This window comes from Rhamphochromis sp. 'chilingali', assembly GCF_963969265.1.
Source record: "Rhamphochromis sp. 'chilingali' genome assembly, chromosome: 15".
Classification (NCBI taxonomy): Eukaryota; Metazoa; Chordata; class Actinopteri; order Cichliformes; family Cichlidae; genus Rhamphochromis; species Rhamphochromis sp. 'chilingali'.
The window spans coordinates 28,415,713-28,436,561 of record NC_137942.1 but is presented as its reverse complement, the minus strand read 5'-3'; the positions used below and the strand labels follow the sequence as shown (position 1 = coordinate 28,436,561).

Genomic DNA, 20,849 nt, shown 5'->3' with positions numbered 1-20,849 from the left:
ACTTCACATTTGCAACCAACTGTAGCTCATAAGTGTAATAAAGTATTCAGCATCATAGAGACAAGTACCGTTGCAGGGTTATTCTAAACTCATTAAACCCCTACCTTTTCCGTAATTTGCTCCAAATCATTGAACATCTCAACTTCATTCCACATTGTAATCAGTGGCTTTCCTTAAATTTGTCACTCACCATGAGCTCAATAGTGATCAGCCCCATGTAACTATTCTGTAACCACTGCACATCTGTTCAATTGTCACTTGTCTGTCTGTGTTGAATCCTTTACAAGCACTCTTAAAGGAAAGAGCATTAGCCAAACACACGGATCATCCTGGTGGTCAGGTGTCGGTCACCCAGTAAATCATACCAAACCTAATTGGCAGGCTCAACTTTGTAACAAAAGACAAATCATCAGCCAGTTTAATCTCAAACATTCATCCAATCAGCCACACCACACACAACATACAGCGTAACCCTGTTGTCTCATCACATAATAAGTTTCTTCTCATGTAACCAAATGTGCGCCATGTTAAAACTTCTTCACACATCAGAAACTCAACAATCAGCTCACTCAGCTCACTCATTCATGACCCCTCATCAGCATTCTGTTTTCCACCCCTATGATGCAATCATCTGTCCTCCTATAATATTAGACACTAGACTATGTATCACTTTCATCTTACTAGTGACCAGGGCCGTGCAGAGAGGTTTAAAGGGGCGGGTGCTCAAAGCTAAAATGGGGCACATTGAACCAGGCTGAATAACAACAACACACATTCATCAAGAATCTAATATGGGCAACAAGGCAAAGCAAACGTAGCCGATGCTTTACCTGATGGGTACAATGTTGCTGTTGAGGGGTTGCTGCTCCTGCTGCTGATAGTGCTGGAGGGCAGGGCTGTGTTGATCTGAGACTGTAGACATTAAAAAGTCCATAGGAGAGATGGTAGCTGATTAAACAAGTGTCATGAGATAATAACAAAATGCAAAGATTGGTGACAGCGCTTGGAACCATAAGGCAACAAAAAACTGAGAAATAATTTAGGCTCTGCCTGTGAATCACTCTTTGCTTCTCTTCTTCCTTCCATCCCATCATTTCATATATCACTCTCCACTTGCTGTCTATCTGAGAACAAGGCACAACTTGCTATTGCAATAAACTATAATCTAATTATCCACACCTAACAACTCTTGCACTTAATCTAAATGATGACAGAAAAATGTTATAGCACTGCCTTTAGTAGCCTCCCACAGCTCCTACTGTTTCCTCCTCATGTCCTTACCAGCCATGTCTGGACAATGTTATATCATGAGTAATATTTTTTTTTTAAATCCATCTAAATAAAACACACACATGCACGCACACACAGTGACATTTTAGACCTTCTTCAGAATACTGTATATACTATGGGCATCATGGTGCTGATCCAGAATCCTTACATTATTATTTATTACTAGAGCTACAATAATAAAGCAAAGAGGAGGGGGAAGTAATAAATATGAAATAATGTCATTATGAAGATTCCATTTGTTTCACTATCCACTCTGTGCAGGGCAAAGCTTATTACATTTTTAAACTGCAGAGATACAATAATTTTACTGCTGTAAAATCCAAATTTTGTCTTATTTAAAATATAAATCTAATATAATCTGCTTCTTAATGTATGTTCTTTAAAATACAGCGTGTGTTTTTAATATATTATAATTATAATAATGCATAATTATGTGGAAGTGCATATTAGATCGTTTTTTAGTGAAATATAATCCCTCCAGAAAGGCCGGAAAAGCCCGGAAACTTACTTTAAAACTAAATATGTTCTAAATACTTTAAAACTAAATATGTTCTAAATACTTTAAAACTAAATATGTTTCTAAATACTTTAAAACTAAATAGGTTCCCTAAAACGGTGACAGAGCTACAAACCCATGACAGCCTTACACCGGTAGCCAGCAGCTATGACCAGCACTACTTGTGCAGTTAATAAAAGGACAGGTAATGTTTGTCGCGCTGTTGCACACACAGCACACTGGTTTGTTTCAGTTCGTCAGTTGCAACAAGACAGCCTACCAACGTGTACATAATAAGCTAATACTCCTGGGTGCTACACAATACAGTGTGCGCTGTACACCTACTTACTAGTTTTGTCGCATCAGTCTGTGTCTCTGAGTTAACTTGTGTTTCTCCTACAGCTCCGGACCGCAACAAATGCGCGTGCTCTTTGTGAACTCGTTCCCGGCTCGTAACCAGCGCGTTCTGCCGACAAGGGCGATCATTGGTTAATAGTGATCATGTGACTGATGCAAGCAAGATTGTATTTAGCAAAACTGTGATTAATAGTTAAATATTATTGTTGAGGGGCACAGACAGGACTCCGCACTCACACACACATTAAAAAATAATAAAAAAATTTTTTTTAAAAGTTGCCTCAACAAAAGGGTACTTTTGGCACCCATCAGGAAAGGGGCGGGTGCTCAAGCCCCTCTAGCCCCCCCCCCCCCTCTGCACGTGCCTGCTAGTGACTTGGACAAGATGACAAACAGAATCTCATGCTTAGATGCTGTCTGGTCTTCATGAGTGTCATTGTATGTGTATATGCATGTAGGGTTAGTATGGTTAAGACATTTTCTGTTTGTGTGGGTTTTTATGTACCTCTCTCATCAAGTTTTCATTATTCTCATCACCGCATAAACAACACACATCTCTCTGTTTTTGAACTCTCCTTTCTTAAAAACAGAAAGTGGGATTGCAGTTGTTTCAGGCTGAGAAACACCAAACACTCCCCAGTTCGAGACCACTTCACTCACATACTTTCACACCTCTCTGTGGCTCACACACACCATGATGTCAAACACAATCACGTGCCTTTCGCCAAAACAAAAAACGTGATACTGATGTTACAAAGGTCTCACACACATGAATCAGGATGCAGAAAAGCTGTTGCCCATCTGAGGTGTGAGGAAGAAACTGAACTCACGGATAGCTGCATGCTCGAGTTATCATAGCTCTGTTTCCCTCCCTCTAATGCGTTCTCAACCGGCTTCTGCTCTGAAAATGTGTACCTTGCTCATCAGCTTAAAAGTGACTGCATACAAAACAACAATCAGACTCACTCAAACAGACCACGTCTGGCCCGCACACACAAAATAGACACCAACAAGAGCTCTGACAAGTGCTGGTTTCTCCAGCGTTGAGTGCTGGACACTCCAGCACTCAACGCCCTCAGCGGCGGAGAAAAACCTTCCTTTCGATGGGAAACCTGCTTAACCCTCCTTAAAAATTAAAAAAAAAAAAGACACTAGTGCCATCCAACCCGAGGAGAGTTCAGACACAAACTCTCCAGCCTGGCGATAAAGTTAAGCACCAGGGCTTTCATCAGGCATCCCAGATGCTGGCTGCTAGCAGACTTCGGCAGCGTCATCTCCCTCCTCCTCGGTGGACGCAATGTGTTGGGATCTGGCTCAAAGGACCAAATAAATGTTGAGTCTGCGCTTCCACAGATCCCGCTAGTTTAGAGACTTATTCCTCATGAAGAACAAAAACAAGCCAGAACATCTTCAACCGGTCTTTTACTCTCTAGCAAGGGAAGGCTGATCGGAACCAGGCTGTGGAGCTTAACGCTCCTCACCTGTCACCAGCCCAACTCCTTCAAAGAGCAGCCCTCCTCGTAGTGTGTGTGTGTGCATGCATGTGAGAATGTGTGTGTGTGTATGCGTGTTCTCCTGCTCCCCAAAAGGATCATAAAAGCAGGAAGCTTACAACACAAGAAACAGATCTTTCAGATAGGATGTATCTACAATAAAACCTCCCCCAGCACCAGTGGCTGGAGAGGTGGTCAGAGACAAAGGAATGTCTTTGATCACACAGTTTGAAACAATGTAGAGATGGTAAGCATAAAAATGACAACATTTAACAATTCACTTTAACATACACCATCACCACTTTTCACCGCTAATGACATAATTGTCATCCACAGTGTAGAGTGTTTTCAGCAAACAGCAGAGAGGTACTGCTTAAAAATGTCTGGTGAACATAGTTCATATCATAAGTAAAATTTACTCAGGGCCAGATGAAGACCAGAAACAGAGCTAAAAGACATTTATCACATGGGATTAAATACAGCTTCAGATGAATGCTCCTTTTTTTACTTCAGATACTTTGTAGCCAAAGTCTGTATAAAGACCAAAAACAAGTGCTGACTGTGATCCAAACAAAAAAGAATCTTTGGTGTGCAACATTTACATCTATATGGCCTTAATAAGGAAGATATTTACCTTTGTATTCTGCTTATATACCCAACTAGGGTTGGATAAGCACGCTAACATATTTGGTTGGTGGCCAACAGCGTATTTTTAAAACATAGTACAGATTGTAAAAAAAGAAAAATCAGCTTTACTGTCATAATTTGAATTTTTAGGTACATGGCTCCACAGCTCGAGAGATTAATCTGTGGTTTGGCCTGAGGGGGATGATCCAGGAGGGAGGTGTGCTTTCACTCTGGAGGGGAAATGGTATCAACGTCCTGAAAATTGCCCCTGAATCCGCCATTAAGTTTATGGCCTACGAACAGGTCAGTGGACAAACAGTGAGAAAGTGGAACTATGTCTTCTGTTCTCTTAAGTGTTTACTTAACTCGTGGTAGAAAAAGTAGTAACTGTATATTAGTTTACAGTGGGGAAAAAACAATAGTCCACTCTGTGTCCTTCTGAAATCTTTTATTGTTTGTGGTTTCCCCTCCTCCTGCTCCTCACTCTTCCTACTCCAGATCAAGTGGCTGATCCGAGGTAATAAAGAGGGGGGCAGTTTAAGGGTACAAGAGAGGTTCATTGCTGGGTCGCTTGCAGGAGCTACTGCCCAAACTATCATCTATCCCATGGAGGTGAGTTTAAAATTTGTGTCAGTCATTTCCTCTTGAAGATATGTTTCTTTTAGATAGATAGATAGATAGATAGATAGATAGATGGATGTTCAATGTTCCAAACATGAGCTCAGTAATGAGTAGCTCCACTATTATTGTTGATCACTTCAAAAATTCCTTGCGGCATGCTTGATGGAAGCTTTTCCATGAGGTGAGTGGGAACATTTCTTCAAGTGGTAAAGACGGCCATCTGAAAGGAATCTACTGTCTGGATCTGTTGTCCATTTTTGTAAACTTCCCTTGCCATCCATCCCCAAAGGTTCTCAGTTGGATTTAGATCAGGGGAACACGCAGGATGGTCCAAAAGAGTGATGTTATTCTTCTGGAAGAAGTCCCTTGTCCTGCGGGCATTGTGTACTGTAGCATTGTAGCACCCCAGACCATTATGGCACCCCCTCCACTGTGGAGCGTGGAGAACATCTCAGGTGGGATCTGCTTGTTAAGCCAGTAACATTGGAAACCATCAGGACCATCAAGGTCACATTTTTTCTCATCACAGAATAAAACCTTCTTCCCCCACCCCACCCGACACACAGTCACACACACCAAACATATTAAAGATTGTAACTTAACATATTTTATTGTGAAAACTGTTGTTGAATTTTAAATTGAGAATAGCAGACAAATCAACAATACAGCTCTTCCAGTAATGGCTAATTAATATTGTACTGAACACAGCCCAAAAGATTGAGTAAACCACATCAGTGTCTACTGTCTGTTTACTATCATAGCCAAGTGGCTAACAAAGGCAACCAGAAGTTTTCCCAATACCTACTAATGAATGTTATCTTGTTTCAGGATACATAATACCTGCCATTATCCAAAGACACATCTGCTTACCCGTGTCTTTTGTTCGTTTCTCCTCTTCTTTTCTTTTTTTTTCTAAACTGAGGACCTGATGGCTCTGACCTTTTCTTGTCAATCTTCCATCAGTAATTTTGCACTCCAGTATCAACAACCAAACCCCACAACATACACTAATAGACACCTTATGCACAGATTCAGGTTCTATAGGTTGTTTTTTGTTTTTTTTGGATTCCACACAACCCAGGAAAAATAATTCATACATAGTGGGCTTGGATTGACAATATTACGAATGATTATTATTATTATTTTTTAAAATATTTATTTATTTTTATTTTGTGAGCTTGTTATTAGATGCTGCTCCAGCCAGCCAGAGAATCACTTGCTGTCCTACCCCTCGCCTCCATTTACGAGGTGCCCTTACTCCTTGCAAATGGGCAATAGAAAACCATTCGGTGCCTATGCAATCCCCAAAATTTGCTGGCATGATGTCGGGGCAGCGTGAGTGCAAGCAACTTTTTTTTCCCCCCAATGCCATGATGCAACCCCCACCACAATGCTGCCCTGGGCAGCTGCCCATGTTGCCCATATCTAAAACCGCCTCTGGTCCCATGTTTGGTGCTCTGTTGCAAAGTCCAAAGGGTCAGTTCTGTGGGTATTTAAGGAGGCCTTTGAAGATGTTTTTTGTTTTTGAAGCCCTTCAGTCTCAGATCAACATTAATGTTTCCTTTGAGCTTCAGTTTAGTCACAGGAGAGTTTCACACGATCCTCTGGCCCTGTCTTAGGGATAGGCATGAAGCCTCTTTCAGGGTCAATTAAAGGTTGTAGTCCATCCAAATTTGACAGTTTAGGGCATTACATGAATTTGGAGTAATGGTGCTGCAGGGGCACATGTGTGGGCTTACTCAGTTTATTTCCATTTTTAATATACCAAAAATCGTTCAAACTTTTTCTTTAATCTGTTCTCCCAAATTCTTAAACATCTTAACATCAAGCTTAACAGGGCTTCAGCCTATCATGCTCAAAGTCAGGGGAGCTTCGGGGTGTTTCCATCAAACACGGAACTCCCACTTAATGCAATCAAATGGGGGAGACTGCGAGGAGGGTTTGCCATGGTTGATCCTGGCTAATGGAGAGAGCACACATTTAGCCCTTATAAATTATTGTTTGGACATAAGTAGTTAAGAGGAGTCAAACCCTCTTAAAGGTGGTAGTGGTGGCTAGCTCTGTATTTTGTTTGCAGCTGGAGAGGCATGGCATAGGAAATCTGGCTTCTGCTCAGAGTAAGAAGAAAAATGTTTGGTAAAAGACGTTTCACCTCTTATTTAAGAGGCTTCTTTAGTTAAACTGAAGAAATGCTACCGTAAAGTACAACTGTATCAGTGGAAGAATTAGAAAATAGGTGTTTAAAGAAACCATAGACCAGTTCTACCTTCTTTGACTCATTGAAGAAGAACCTCTTGCTACTGTTTCTACTTACTCCTGTGTTAATTTTGGATTTGTATGCGTTTTTTTCTTCTATTCCCTATGCTGGATAGGTGCTGAAAACTCGCCTTACATTAAGGAAGACCGGACAGTACTCAGGTATGGCTGACTGTGCCAGACAGATTCTGAAGACTGAGGGTATCCGAGCATTCTACAGAGGATACCTGCCCAATACAATGGGCATCATTCCATATGCTGGCATTGACTTGGCTGTGTATGAGGTATGTACTCCAGGCTTTTTTTTTAACAACATGGCGGCGCGTGCACACGCAGCGGCTTCTCTCTCTCCCAAACAAACTACTTTTTCGTGTTTTTCGTCCTGTAAGTTGCAGTGTTTTTGTAAGTCTTTGTCGCGTCTATCTGTGTGCAAGCGAGGATATGCCCGAACACTTCTTCTCGACATCGGCAGAAACAAACTTTTTAAGTTAAACTCTGTGGACATCGAGAAGCTGAAAGATCTGGGTCTGCTCCGAAGGCCTACTCAATCACCGACCCCCACTCCTGCACTTCGCCCACAATGGATGCGCCTCAAGCGGTGTGAGAGGAAGCAGAAGAGGGGTAAGCGCGGTGGCATCCGAGCTAGGCTAGCGGCTAGCCCACACAAACCCGCCATCCCCTCTATCGTTCTGGCCAACGTACGCTCGCTAGAAAATAAACTGGACGACATCCGACTGCTACGTTCATCTCAAAGGAATGTAAAGGACTGCTGTGCTTTTGTGTTCACGGAAACATGGCTTAGCGACAGTGTCCCGGACCGCGCCATTCAGCTCGACCAGCTAACATGCTACCGTGCTGACAGAGTCATCGTCGCGGGAGGTAAGACCCGCGGGGGAGGACTTTGTGTTTACATCAATGATGCCTGGTGTCGCGATGCTGCTGCGGTCTGCAAACACTGCTCACCAGTGCTGGAGTTTATGGTTATTAAGTGCCGGCCATTCTATCTACCGAGGGAATATACAGCCATACTACTGTGCGCTGTGTACATCCCTCCCTCCTCCAATGTCAACAACAGGAGTGAGGCACTGAATGAACTGTACCAGCACATCAGTGAGCAACAGACAGCCCATCCTGATGCTTTTCTCATCCTGGCTGGGGATTTCAATCATGCAGACTTAAAGTGCGTGTTTCCAAAAATACAACAACACATAGACTTTCCAACAAGGGGAAATAACACACTGGACTTTGTTTACACCACCCAGAGAGGAGCCTACAAAGCTTTTCCCCTCCCCCACCTCGGCGCCTCAGACCATATCACTGTCATGCTAATGCCTGCTTACAGACCGCTCGTTAAAACCACCAAACCGGTTCGTAAGCGGATACAAGTGTGGCCAGAAGGGTCTTCAGAGGCTTTACAGGACTGCTTTAACACCACAGACTGGGACATGTTTAAGCAGGCTGCCACCTATAACAACACCACTGACCTCCAGGAGTACGCAGAGACTGTTACTGCCTACATCAACAAGTGTATTGAGGATGTAACAGTCACGAAAACCATAACTGTCCGGGCAAATTAAAAACCATGGATGACAGGAGAGGTCTACAGGCTGCTGAAAGCTCGGAATGTTGCCTTCAGAGATGGAGACGATGCGAGCCTGAGGACAGCTAGGGCCAACCTTTCCCGTGGCATCAGAGAGGCTAAGAGACAGTACTCCAGGAAAATATCTCATCACTTCAAAGACAGCAGAGACTCACGGAGCCTGTGGCGGGGCATTCAGACCATCACAGATTACAAGCCCCCACCACAGACCTGTGATAGCACTATCCCCCTGCTGAACGAGCTGAATACTTTCTTTGCTCACTTTGAAGTCCAAAACAACACCACTTCACAGAAGACCCCACCCCCTCCTGGTGACCAGGTGATGACTCTGTCCCTGGACAGCGTGAGGAGATCCCTCAGCAGGATCAATGCACGAAAAGCTCCAGGTCCTGACAACATTCCTGGTCGTGTACTGAGAGACTGTGCAGTGGAACTCACTGATGTCTTCACAGACATCTTCAACATATCACTCATCCAGGCTGTCGTCCCCACATGTTTTAAAGCCACCACAATCATTCCGGTTCCAAAAAAGTCATCTCCCTCCTGCTTTAATGACTACCGTCCTGTTGCACTTACTCCCATCCTGATGAAGTGCTTCGAACGACTAGTCATGAAACACATCAAGACTGTCCTGCCCCCCTCCCTGGATCCCTTCCAGTTTGCGTATCGGCCCAACCGCTCAACCGATGATGCCATCTCCACTGCACTCCACTCAGCACTCACACACCTGGACAAAAAAGACTCATATGTTCGAATGCTGTTCATAGATTTCAGTTCAGCATTCAACACTATAATCCCCCAACAGCTCACTCAAAAACTGGTCCAGCTGGGGCTCAACTATGGGCAGAAATCTGTGCCATCAGAAACTGAATTTGAATAAGTTAAATTTGAATTTGAATTGCTCAGATTGAATCTGAATTGTAACTTGAATAAATGCTTTTGAAAACTGAATTTGAATTAGTCTAATTTGAAATTGAATTTATGGTTTGAAAATGATCATCACTAAATTGAAATTGAATTTTATATTTTGAAAATGAATTGATTTGCTTTGAAACTGCATTTTATCCTTTAAAAATTCAGCTCTCGAATACTTTCAGTTTCACTTCTCATCATTCAGTTTCAGTTCTACAATTCAATTTCAGTTCCAAAATTCAGTTTTTTGGAACTTACATCCGGTTCCGGTTCAAGCGCAGATTAATAGAACTACGTTTTACTAGCGGACCGAAAGTGTTACTGACGGGAATCTACAGCGTCTTGAGCTGAATTAAGACTTCAGAAGTCATTCGTCATGTCGAATGACCAGCGGATAAACTCTCAGGTTGGTAATAAATGTATTACATGTATAAGAACAAGCGTCATGTTAACAAATGATAGCCGTACGGTAACTTTTATGCTTATTGTAGCTGCTAGCTAAAAACGCTAATTTAGCGTAGTTTGCCCTGAATTCAGCTTTGACAACAAATATGATCGACTGTTTCTAGTAGAATTCCAAAGTTGTCATCTTGGACCCTCTCAGAGTACCCCCTCTGTATGCTTGCAGAGACCCCTACAGTAGGGAAACATGCAAAACGGTGTCCAAACCTTTGTATTTTAGCTTTATGTCTTACACAGCATCCCAACTCTTTAGCTAACTTAATAACTTTAGCTAAAGTGAATAGTTAGTCTAATTCATTAGTGCAGCATTACTGGATCACCTCTGTTTGAAGTGATATAATATGATATACAACTATCACTGAAACAGCAAACTTTGTAAATAAGCAAACAACACTTCTCATTCTCTAAACGTTTGGCCACAGCACTACTCTGCCTGGTTTACACTCAATGTCATTTACCCTTACCTGAATACTGTATATTGTATATTGTATAGCTTTCTTGTTAATTTGTATTGTATTTATTTAAATTTTTACTTTTTAATTATTTTATTTGCATTTTTTAATCACTCTCTTATATTTAAATGTTCATTGCTATTTCATCTAGGGTTTGAGAGTAACGAAATTTCTATTCTCTGTATGTCCTGTACATGTGGCAGAATTGACAAATAAAGTTGACTTTGACTTTGACTACTGCTTTCTGTACACTCTCTGTGTATAAAGAGTTACTTCAGATCAGAAGCATTAGCATGTTTGTTCCTTTCATGGGCCAGCTGAGTCTCGCCATGTGTGGTTATGGCACCGCCTCTGGGCAGATTCCTCATCAGCTCACCGCACCTGTTCGTGATTTGAAGCAATCAGCCAGTGGTATTTAAAGCCAGCATTGTCAACTGTCCTTACCCGGTTCTTCTGCTAACCTCTGTTAGTACAGGCCACCTCAGTTGTCTATGTTTTGCTGTTTCCATGCATTGCTAACCTGTGTTCTCCTTCTGCTCCTAATATTTTCCATTTGATCTCTCATACTCACCACTTGCATTTGGATTCCACACCTGAACACTGTACTCCCACGCACGCATAATGTAGATATAACAGGTGGTCATTTGAGTTATTGTTGTCTTCTGATCTACTCATTCTTGTTTGACTTCTGGCAGACAGATTGTATTTTTGCCCAGAGAAGTAACACTTACTCACTTAACTTCTCTGTAAACCCTAGAGATTTTTGTGCAGAAAACTCCCAGTAGATTCTAAAGAAACCCACCCCATACCATCTTGCACTAACAACCATGCCACATTCAGTACTTAATTCCCCATTCTGCCCCATCCTGAATTTCAACAGGTCATCTTGACCATGTGTTCCTGACATATTTGGCTGATTACATATTTGCATTATTGAGCAGCTAAACAGACTATCTAACAAAGTGGTTGTCAGTGTATGCGTTTCAGTTCATTTCTTTCCCCTTCCTTTTTCTCTTCCTCTTTCTTTTAACTTTTAACTGCTCTCCTCTATTAGTGTCTTAACATTTTTCACTGCTCATGCTTTAAGACCCTGAAGAATGCCTGGCTCCAGAGGTACTGTGTCAACTCAGCAGACCCAGGAGTTTTGGTCCTGCTGGGCTGTGGTACTGTCTCCAGCACCTGTGGCCAGCTAGCGTCATATCCCCTCGCTCTCATCCGGACTCGCATGCAGGCACAGGGTGCGATATGATGTAAATGATAGATTGTAGGCAGTTGTAGGCCTACAAAACATTGGAACAATTTAGCAATAAGTCTGTCCATATATTACTCTCTGTAGCTTACATTGTTCTCATTTTTACTTTCAGCCATTACTGAGGGTAAACCCAAGCTGACCATGGTGGGTCAGTTCAAATACATCATATCTCATGAAGGTGTGCCAGGTCTGTACCGAGGCATCACGCCCAACTTCCTCAAAGTTATTCCTGCTGTCAGCATCTCCTATGTGGTCTACGAGCACATGAAGAAGGTCCTTGGAGTGGTTTACTAGACTGATGCGACAAACACAACTGTGGAGGCAGAAACACATTTGTTAGAAGAAGCAGAAGTGGAGAATTAAGCTTCTCGGGCCTCTGAAGAGAGAAGATGAAGGATCAGTGCACCGATGCCATAAAACATTTGTGGACACCATCAACTTCCAACCTTTTTAAAGTGCAGGTACTAGGTCAGCAGGATAAATTTATTGATCTAGGAGAGGAGAATGAGGCTAATGATGCCCACTCTAACAGTATTATGTTATGCTTGAGGAATCATCAAAAAGTTCTTAGGAATGAAAATTCTTACCCTATTCTTTTCACCCTTATCCAGATGGACTCACTTGCGGCTGCTATTTTTTGTGTTTTCCTTCTCCATCCAGTGTCTCAGCACATTCCAGTAGAACTCCACGTTTACATTGTCATAAATTTATAGTGCACAGTACATGTCACAAAAAAGGACAAGGATTCTCCTGATCTTGTTTCTCACTTTTTTCCATGGCCCTTTTTCCAGAATGTTTGGATAACGTCTCACACAAGCAAGAGTTGAATCTCAGACTTTTTGTCCTGTAAGCAACATTTTGGGTTGGTTTAAAGGTATCAATATGTAGTATATCAATATCTGATAATGATTTAGGAAAGGTCACAAAAAATACTGCAAAATACATGAGATTCCAACAGCGGGTTATCAGATTCCAAAAAGGAGGACTTCTCAGAATTTTGTCGAAACAAACATGAGGTAAACAGCTGGGTTTGCTTGTTCAAGTTATAAAATAATATAGAAGCAGTGTGTGCATGTGAGCTGCAGCATGACTTAGCTGTGCATTGCTGTAAACCTTTGAAACCTTTAACTGTTTTGCTGCTAGCTGTTGCTGGAAACTACATTGAAATAAATGGAGAAGATGGATTTCTTGCATGTAGTGAAAATGTGGATGTGAACACAAAACTTGGTTTGATATGAAGAGTTTATGCTCCATTTTTTTTCAACAGTGTTCCTTCCTGCAAGTTTCCAAAAGGAACAGGATGAGAAAAAAAAATCTTAGCTTAAACAAACCTAGCTGTAATCTTAAAAGGACTATAGGCCATCTCCTGACCTATGACAGACGGGATATGCTTCAAAATAGAAAACCTATGAAATGTCTGAACTTAGGAAATGTACCATTTTAAGAAAATATTAGCTTATTTTAAATTTAATATAAGCAACACATCTCAAAAGATTTGGGTGGGGACAACGAAAGGCTAAAAATGTAAGTGGTACTAAAAAGTAATAGCTTGACAAACTAGCCACAGGTCTGCAACATGACTTTTAAAAAATATAAAATATAAATAATATAAAAAATAAAGCAATGTTGGGAAGAGGTTCACCAGTCTGCAAAAACACTATGACTACAAATTGATGATTTCATGGAAACCTTTTGTTGCAGGACATAAAATGACTTGAAATACAGTATCTTGTCATCTACAGTACATAATAACATCAGAAGAGTCTAGAAATCTCGAGAAATCTCTGTATACAAGGAACAAGACCAAAAATCTATATTGAATGCTTGTGATATTCAGGCCTATAAAAACCAAACAAAAACTGATTCTGTAATGGAAAACTGATAGGGGTTCGGGAGTGCTTTCAGAAATGATTGTCTGTGAAGACCGTCTGTTGTGCAGATTAAAATGTTGTCATATAAAGAAGCCCCCATATATGAGCATCATCTTCTGGACCAAATTCATTTAAAATGGACTAAATAGACTGACAAACCAGAAAACCATTCTGTAGTCAGACAAATCAAAATCTGAAATTCTTTTTGAAAAACATGGAGAATGCATCCTCCAGACCAAAGAGGAGATGGATCATACAGATTGTTATCAGCACACATGTCAAAAGCATGCATGTCTGATAGCATGGAGGTATATTAGCACCTGTGGAATTGATAGGTTCCACATCTGGAAAGGCATCATCAATTGCAAAAGGTATATAAAGGCAGTGTTGGGGAGTAACGGAATACATGTACTGGCGTTAATTAAAATACAAAATATGAGTAACTGTATTCCGTTACAGTTACAGTTTAAAAAGGTGATATTCAGAATACAGTTACTTTGTTGAAATAAATGGATTACACTGCAGTATTTTCCTGTTTCATATGTTCGCCTATGCTCTAACGCCGGTGGAAACCCAAACAAAACAGGCATTAAGAGGCTCTAATGCCTGTGTCTCAATCTTGCGGCCCATGTTACCTCTGCTTGCGGCCCGCATAATGACGTGAAGAAATAGTTTTTCTAATTATTGTTCAAAAAAATGATTTAATATGAAGTCAATAGGCAGTGTTACAGGCATATCTCTAAAGAATGTAGCCTCATGGGCAGTGTAGCCCAGTTGTAAGTAAGCTATTAAGACTCGACTGTACACTGTGTTTGTGTTTTCCTCCAAAACAATAAGCAGCCTTTCAACGCCTCTCTCTGTCTCTCACTAGCAAAGTTGACCCAGACAACAAAGTAAAGCTAGTTTTCGGCTATGAACCCGACGTATTAGCCAGAGGTCCCTGTTTTATATACACACAAAATAGTTTTCTATACACGATCGCTGCAAAAGTGCAGCCTTACCTAATGTCCACCCTACTGTTACTCATTTATATTAAGGTGTAAACCTCTAGTTGGTAGTGGTATGGCGAATAACCTTCAGTAAAAGTAATAAATCACACAGCAATAGTACATTCATGTAGTTGTAAAAAGCATGATAATATATTAAGTAATCCAAAGTATTCAGAATACGTTACTCTCACTGAGTAACATAACGGAATACGTTACAAAATACATTTTGGGGCATGTAATCTGTAATCTGTAGTGGAATACATTTTAAAAGTTGCATTTTTAAGTCCAGCAACTTCTTCCATCAGTTCCCAGATCTGTCCCAACATTTGAGATGTGTTCTGACATCAAATTTAAAATTAGCTAATATTTTTCTTAATATGGTGCATTTTCTCAGTTATAACATTTAATGTTTTCAATTTCTGTTTTGAATAAATAGGTTTTCTATATGTGAATAAAAATGGGTTCATTAATTTTGAAAATCCTTGCATTCTGATTTATTAACAATTTCCAGCATCCCAACTTTTTTGGAATTAGGGTTTTTTAAGACATATCAGATTAATCAAAAAACAGTATATCTTTACAGTCATGATTCAGAGTCTTGATGTCTGACTGTGATGCATTCTAACCGTAACCTTGGACCTCAGTGATTGGCTGGTATAGTGTTGAATATTACGAGGTTAAGTCCTGCAAGTTGTGTTAGGTGTGCCTTTCTTCCAGGACATCCCCATCTTTACTGTCACAAGTTAGGTTTGTTTCAGGAATCCTCCACCTCAGTCATCTGGCTGTAAGACTTTGCTATTGTTATTGCCCCACAGCCAACAAGCTGGTTAAGAAAACTAATTGTTCCCTCAGTAAGGGCATCTTTGGGTGGTTATTTGGATTTTTTGGCTAGGTTTTGTTAAGTGTATCCAGCCAACGGTTACATTTTTTTCTGTCAGGGTTTTGTGAGTTGAATAAAGTAAAACCACTGTGGTTTATAACCTGATCATATCAAAGAATTACCTGCATACTGCACTAAGAAGCAGGGTTAGTGGCTATTACACACTGAAGTGCTGCTTCCGCTCCTGATTGACCCTGTTTGTCCATTAGCCTGTGGTTAATAGCCAGAAGACGGGCTCACCTGGGTACCTAGGGCTAAGCAGAAGTGAGAAGTGAAATGAGGCTCCTAGTTTATGTATTTATTACTTCTAGACTGGACTACTGCTATTCTTTCTTATCGGGATGATCTAAAAGCTTTAAAATTTATATTGTCTTCTCTTTATTTGCTTCCTGGTAAATTTAGACTCAAATTTTAAATCCTTCTTGTCACATACAGGTCCCTGAGGTATCAGGGCCTGCTGACTGTGCTTCACATGAGGCTGAAAACTAAAGGAGACAGAGCTTTTGCAACAGTGACCCCCAGACTTTGGAACTTTCTCCTTCTGAGCTTGAGATCTGTGGATCTTGTGGTCTCTTTCATAAAAACACCCAAAAAGTCATCTTTTTTCACTTGCTTTTTGTTAACTTTTGTTTTTATCTTCTAGCATTTTAGTGTGAAACAATTAGAGATGCTTATCTTGAAATGTGCTATACAAATAAAACTTTACTTGCTCTCAACCATGTTATGTATTCACCATTAGTTACCACAGTGGTATAGCTAAGAGAGCCACTGTCGTGAAACAGAAAATGCAGATTTTAAGCTTGACGCAGCTCACTGAGATATGAATATCACGTTGTAGTACACATCTGTTTTTGTACTCAACCATATTATTGACTCAAGTGGTAAAACAGGGATAGCTCAGTAGGTAGAGTGGTGGCCCCATGATCGGAAGGTTCGATTCCCCTGAACAGCTACCCTGAGGTACCCCTGGGCAAGGTACCGTCCCTACACACTGCTCCCCGGGCGCCCAGTGGCTGCCCACTGCTTCACTGAGTGAATGGGTTAAATGCAGAGAGGGATTTTCCCCACGGGGACCAATAAAGTACACTTTCTAAAGTACACTTTCTAAAACAAGTTTGTTTCCACTATTAGGGAGAACAGTTTTCTTACATATTTTGCAATGTACTGGGCTTTGTTGGTTATTGAACTACTTAATTCAGATTTCTTTGTATAGCACCAAATCATAACAACAGTTCCCTTAAGACACTTTATATTACATGGTAAAGACCCTACAATAACAGAGAGGAAACCCCAACAATCAAATGACCTAATGACAATGGCCTTAAGAACATCACCTTCACTAAAGCTGTTTCTGTGTTGTGATGAGTTCTTAAACCTGACTGAAATTCTTCAAATAAGCCATTCCTCTACAGATCATCAGTTAACACTTTTACAACTACTCTTTCCAGATTTTTTTAGATAAAAGGAAGGCTGGAGATTGGCCTATAATTAGCTAAGATAGCTGTGTCAAGTGAGTTTTTTAAGTAATGGTTTATTTACTGTTATCTTAAAGGCCTAGCTCACTTTTATGTACATAATCATCATCGTAAGCAGACAGTGGCTCTAATTCTACATAAAAGTTGTCCCAACAAAATCCTGATATAACAAGGCCCACCCATTGACTTAGGGGCCAACTCAGACATGGGTGTTTGCTTACCTTCCTATTTGCATGTCTCCAGTTTTCTAGACTCCAGGACCAGAAATAAGGAGCGCCCTCACTTTGAAATATATCCTTTTACGCTCTTCATTCCCTTAGACAGTTATCTATTTTTATGATTTAACCTTCCTGCCTTCTTGGGACCTTTTTGTGCCACTGCTATGTGTTAAATGGCTGCCATTTCCACTGTGTTCAGTGGAATATAACCAAACTTGCCACAGGATAGTTTTTACTTGTCAATGTTAATATTCCAGTGTGAATTCCTTAAATCAGCCTAAAATGGCTGAGCAGCAGAAATCCCCACACCCATCACCCTGGGGACCATTTTCTGCCCATTGACTTCCATTATAAACGCTATTTTTCAACCCCAAATTATCATCATATGATTTTATTTTTTCTTCTTTTCTTGGATGTCAATGAAGACTCAGGGCCTTGAAGTTTTAATTTTTAAATTGCAAAAAAAATGCAAAAAAAATAATGGCAGGTCAAAATGTATGTTGGTGCCAATCTTTGGTCCATCTAAAGGCCTACTTATAATGACAATCACATATTACTTCAACTGGTTTTTTGTGGAAATATTTAGTTTCGTTTTTTGGTTTTTGGGGCTTATAACACAGGGCGCTCATGTAATAACACTGGAATTTGAAGGGTTAAAACAACGAAAATATAATTAAAACTTTACATGAATATTTCAGGGAGAAGTAGTTTTACAAGGTTGGCTAATTTAAAGTGGAATAAAATATGGATATATGGTCTTTTTATGGCGTGGCTGAGAATGGTCCCTAGGGTGATGGGTGTGAGTTTTTTAAAGGATGGCAGGAGGGCTAAGAGATGGAAGAATAAGCAGTGTTGGTTTTATGTTTAGAGGTAAGTTCCCTTGTTTGATCATTTAGACTTTGCTGAAACAGTACACTCAGTACACTGTGCTCCCCACATTTGGGAAAAGGTAAGTCAGAAATATGAAAAGTAGTCTGGTGCACTGTGCACTGTGCAAAAGCTTGCAGGAGGCGTCATCTGGAATTATAGGCTGATTTAAACAGCAGGAATGTCTTAAAGACATAAAGACCTGGATGGCTGCTAACTTTCTGCTTCTTAATTCAGATTAAACTGAGGTTATTGTACTCGGCCCTGAAAAGCTTAGAAATATGGTATCTAACCAGATTCTTACTCTGGATGGCATTACCTTGGCCTCCAGTAAAGCTGTGAGGAACCTTGGAGTCATTTTTAACCAGGATATGTCCTTCAATGCACATATTAAACAAATATGTAAGACTGCTTTCTTCCATTTGCGCAACATCTCTAAAATGAGAAATATCCTGTCTCAGAGTGACGCCGAAAAACTAGTTCATGCATTTATTACTTCCAGGCTGGACTAATGTAATTCATTATTATCATGAAGTCCTAAAAACTCACTGAAAAGCCTTCAGCTAATCCAAAATGCTGCAGCAAGAGTACTGACAGGGACTAGAAAGAGAGAGCAGATTTCTCTTGTATTGGCTTCCCTTCACTGGTTCCTGTTAAATCCAGAATTGAATTCAAAATCCTGTTCCTAACATACAAGGTCTTAAATAATCAGGCCCTATCTTATCTTAATGACCTTATAGTACCATATCACCCTCTAGAGCACTTCGCTCTCGCTCTGCAGGCCTACTTGTTGTTCCTAGAGTATTTAAAAGTAGAATGGGAGGCAGAGCCTTCAGTTTTCAGGCCCCTCTTCTGTGGAACCAGCTTCCAGTTTGGATTCAGGAGACAGACACTATCTCTATTTTTAAGATTAGGCTTCAAACTTTCCTTTTTGCTAAAGCATATAGTTAGGGCTGGATCAGGTGACCCTGAATCCTCCCTTAGTTATGTTAAGTGCTAAAGCGCCTTGAGGCGACTGATGTTGTGATTTGGCGCTGTATAAATAAAATTAAAATTGAACTTACACTAGGTTTGAATCCTTACAAACCTAGTGTAAGTCACTGCTCGGTTCTTTGTTAATTTTAGCTTTGGCCCAATTCAAAGCTCTTTCTCTAAACTTACAACATAGACTTGGAATAATTTAAAGCATAATCTTTAAACAAATGAGCAAAGATGAATTCTTTATATTTTTCCAGCTCAACACTGAAGGACTCTGGATGTGGCATGGAGGGTTTTCGAGGTGTACTAGATGTAAATGGAGGTTTCCATTAGTAAGTGGGAACAGTTGCTGTTGTTGGGGGAAGCAAGTGCTTTGGTTAATGTTGGTGCATTGGCTCATACCTGTAATTTGTCAAATTTGCTGCTGATTATTTTGTTGCAATTCTATGAGTTGTCTTAAGGCCTGTTCATGGCTTCCCAGCATGATTTCTTACTGGGAGAGGGTCTCGTGTACAGTACCTACTGTCTCCCGAATTCATAGCAACCAGATAATTCAGTCAAGGTTGCCTAAATGCACTCAAATGCAGGACATATCAAGAAGTTTACTGCACTTTAATTCCTGTTTAAAGTTTTCGCAGCCGAGTTCAGAAATATTACCTTGGAATACTAATAGGCATGTATGGAACTGAAAGTCTTTGTAGAGAGGTTTCAGGTTCAATGAGCAGGTAGGTAAACCACTGAAACTGTGAGTGAGCGTACTTAAAGATATCTGTTGTGCATCCAGAGGATGCAGAATAGATCCCACTAAAAGAATATCAGGAGGATTCTGATCACTTTTCTGTCTTTTCACAGAATAGTGACAGGGTATTTTTTTCCAGCAAGTGGAATGAAAGTGGGCAAGACAGGTGGGAGGCAGGGCTTGGCCATGATTTTCATAAAGTCCCCAAACAGAGGAGAAAAGAGGTACATATAAGGCAGAATCAATAAATAAGCAAACTGTTAGTAGAATGGTTGTGAAGTGAAGTCATCCATCTTCACTGCTTCTACTCTATGGGGCTTCACTGTTACACCTGTGTCCCTGTCATTCACACACATGTATTCTGTCTTACTTCTCTGACTTCATTCCTCTTCTGTCCAGCACACAGCTCCACATTTTCGGCTCTCTTTCACCTGCTCTCTACTCCCATTACAGATCACAATGTCATCTGCAAAAATTATAGTCAGTGAAGTGGCTGACTTTATCTTTCTGTTTGTCCATCACCACTGAAAACAAGAAGAGGCTCAGGGCAGATCCCTGATCGAATCCCATCCGCAGCTTGAACCTATCTCTCACTCCTACTGCACACCTCACCATCATCTTGTCTTCAAGATATACATTCTGTACTACCCTCACATACTTCTGCCAATTCCTCAAGATCAGAACTGCTCGTTGATGCAATTTTCTCTTTCTTGACAGCCATACTGCTGCTCGCTGATCATCACCTCTCATCTTAATCCAGCTTCAACAGCTCTTTCCCATTGCTTAATGCTGTGGTTTATCAGCGCTCTCTCCCTGTAGGTAAAAGGTTCACTGCCCTCTCTCCTAGACATCTTGCCTTCATCATGCCTTCACTCACTTCCTCTTTTTTACTTCCAAAGTCGTCCTAGCTGCATTCTTCCGTGATACAACATTGCAATCTCCTATCTCTTACAAATTTTAGCATTGGTATAAGTTTTAGTCCATCTGCAGACACCTTCCTCCAAACTTATACTT

General features: G+C 40.7%; 1 protein-coding gene across 7 annotated transcripts in view; it reads left to right on the top strand.

Annotated features, from left to right (window-relative positions):
• Positions 1-16,735, top strand: part of LOC308411211 (mitochondrial adenyl nucleotide antiporter SLC25A23-like) — a 60,566-nt gene extending 43,831 nt beyond the window's left edge. For 5 of the 7 annotated variants that reach the window (XM_080905030.1, XM_080905031.1, XM_080905034.1 and 2 more), the window contains 3 exons: positions 4,414-4,566; positions 4,762-4,875; positions 7,257-11,795. In XM_080905030.1, the coding sequence (XP_080761156.1) occupies positions 4,414-4,566; positions 4,762-4,875; positions 7,257-8,717 (1,728 nt within the window). In that variant the 3' untranslated portion in view covers positions 8,718-11,795. Of the gene's footprint in view, positions 1-4,413; positions 4,567-4,761; positions 4,876-7,256; positions 11,805-11,930 lie in introns of those variants that run through there. The other 2 variants (XM_080905035.1, XM_080905036.1) reach the window with 1 other exon arrangement.
• The last annotated feature ends 4,114 nt before the right edge of the window (positions 16,736-20,849 follow it).